This window comes from Aplysia californica, unplaced genomic scaffold, assembly GCF_000002075.1.
Source record: "Aplysia californica isolate F4 #8 unplaced genomic scaffold, AplCal3.0 scaffold00867, whole genome shotgun sequence".
Lineage (NCBI taxonomy): Eukaryota > Metazoa > Mollusca > Gastropoda > Aplysiida > Aplysiidae > Aplysia > Aplysia californica.
The window spans coordinates 81711-83695 of NW_004798137.1; the positions used below are offsets into that span (position 1 = coordinate 81711).

At 43.2% G+C, this 1985-nt stretch overlaps 1 protein-coding gene across 1 annotated transcript in view; it reads right to left on the reverse strand.

Annotated features, from left to right (window-relative positions):
• Positions 1-747: 747 nt before the first annotated feature.
• LOC101860451 (glutamine synthetase) overlaps positions 748-1985 on the reverse strand; it is a gene marked incomplete at its 3' end in the record, with an annotated part of 7099 nt that continues 5861 nt past the window's right edge. The window contains 2 exon segments of the mRNA XM_005110241.3: positions 748-926; positions 1332-1463. Coding sequence (XP_005110298.2) covers positions 748-926; positions 1332-1463 — 311 coding nt within the window.

Below are 1985 nucleotides of genomic sequence, written 5' to 3' on the forward strand. Positions count from 1 at the left end.
ACTTGTAGTATGTGTGCAATCTACTTCCTCAACCTCTACCGCCCAGGCAAAGCTGCATCATCATGCATACTGCTTTAAGATCGTCAGTCAAAACGCAAAAGGTCACCTATCACCACTGGCTCCTTCCAATATTTCGCTTGTTTTAGTAGGGTTTTTACGGCGCTTACAACTGCATAAGATCATATATGAACGCCAAGGGGTGGGTGTCAACAGAAGTCCAAACGGGAAATCAGGCTTCCTCAGCTCACTTCTCTAGCCTCAACAGCACAAAGTCTGCTTCGACTATCAAAGCACCCAGGGAAATAGCAGTTCATAAGAGAGTGACATACAAAAAAAGTAGAGGGAAAATGACGATGGTAAGAGTTGGGAAAGAAAAAGCAGCAGTTCCCTGTAACTGCTGCAGTTCAGGAACATTTATAAGCATGACATTGTTGAATCAGCCCATTTACAATTTTACTGAACATAAGAACAATGTTAATCCCCCCCCCCCCTTTGGGAATGGCCTTAATACACTTCAGTCGGTAGCACTGCCCTGGTGGTGGTGGGAAGGGGGGGAGGGGGAGGGGGGGATGGAGGGAGGCGTTGCTTGAAGGGAGTCACCAGTCTACAGGGCTGTCCATTGATCGGAATCGTTACGATTTTTGCTCAGTTTTATGAAAATATGATCGAAAGGTGGGGGGGGGGGGGTGTTCAGTACTCCCACTACCAAGGACAACTGTACACATAACTGTACACATTCTCCCTCACCTGCCGTCCAGAGTCCAGAGTGAGTGGTTGAAGTGGTAGCCGCTACTCACGAACTCGCTCTGTGGCCGAGTCATGAAGCTGGGCTCGAACCCTGACCTCTTGCACACAGACTTCGCCAGGTACCTCAGCCGGTGGGTCACGTCCGCCATTTTGATTCCGTACTGCGGCTCCATGGAGAACTGAGAGAGATTAAAGGAAAGAAATAAATAAGTGAATAAATAAACAAATACACCGACGATTGCATGAATGAAAAATAAATAAAGTAATGAATTAATTAATTAATTAACAAATAAAATAAACAAGTAAATGAATACATAAATAAATAAATGCAACAATGAATATATGAATGAATGAATAGTATATATTATATATTCATAAATAGTTAAATAAATAAATAAATAAAATCCAGGACAAACAGACAAACAAACAAACCTCATCTCAATTTGCCCCGGCCCATACTCCTTCATAAAGGTTTCTATGGGAACGCTGGAAGCTATAAGATCTGTCAATTTTGCTGGTACATAAGTAATAACAACTTGTAATGCACAACCGCACAAACAAACAAACAGACAAACAAACCTCACCTCAATTTGCCCCGGCCCATACTCCTTCATAAAGGTTTCTATGGGAACGCCGGAAGCGATGAGATCTGTCATTTGCTGGTACAACATCTTCTGCTCCCCCATCATGTGGAGGTGGTTACACACGTCTTTTACCTGGGTGGGGGGAGTTTACCGGTTTTAAGGCATTTGCAACATCAATTCTTATAGATCCTATGTCATGTCAAGGGACATGACTCTTATCTTTACTGTGGGGACAAGATAATTAAGGGAGCGGCACGCCCTTGGATGACGTCAAGGGTTCCGCGGGAAACAGGCGGAGATCGTCTGAGAGACTCACTGAGGTATTCAGTCGGACTCAGGACCACGACAAGACAACACTTATCTTGGATGGGGCCCCCCTGACAGACCCGACTCATCGGACCGGCAGGTAACTTTACAGTCTTTTTAGTGCCAAAGATTAGAGGTGTTCCTACAGAGTATCTTTTTTTTCGTCCCGTGTCCTGATTTTGGTGGTAATATAAATTGTAAGTTTACGTAAAAATGTATTGACAAGGTGCAAATTGTTGTGTTTCAAGAAAAAAGAACAAAAACACAAAAAGGAAAAGGGGAATTGTTTAGTCGGTGATGATGATGATGATGATGATGATGATGATGATGATGATGATGATGATGATG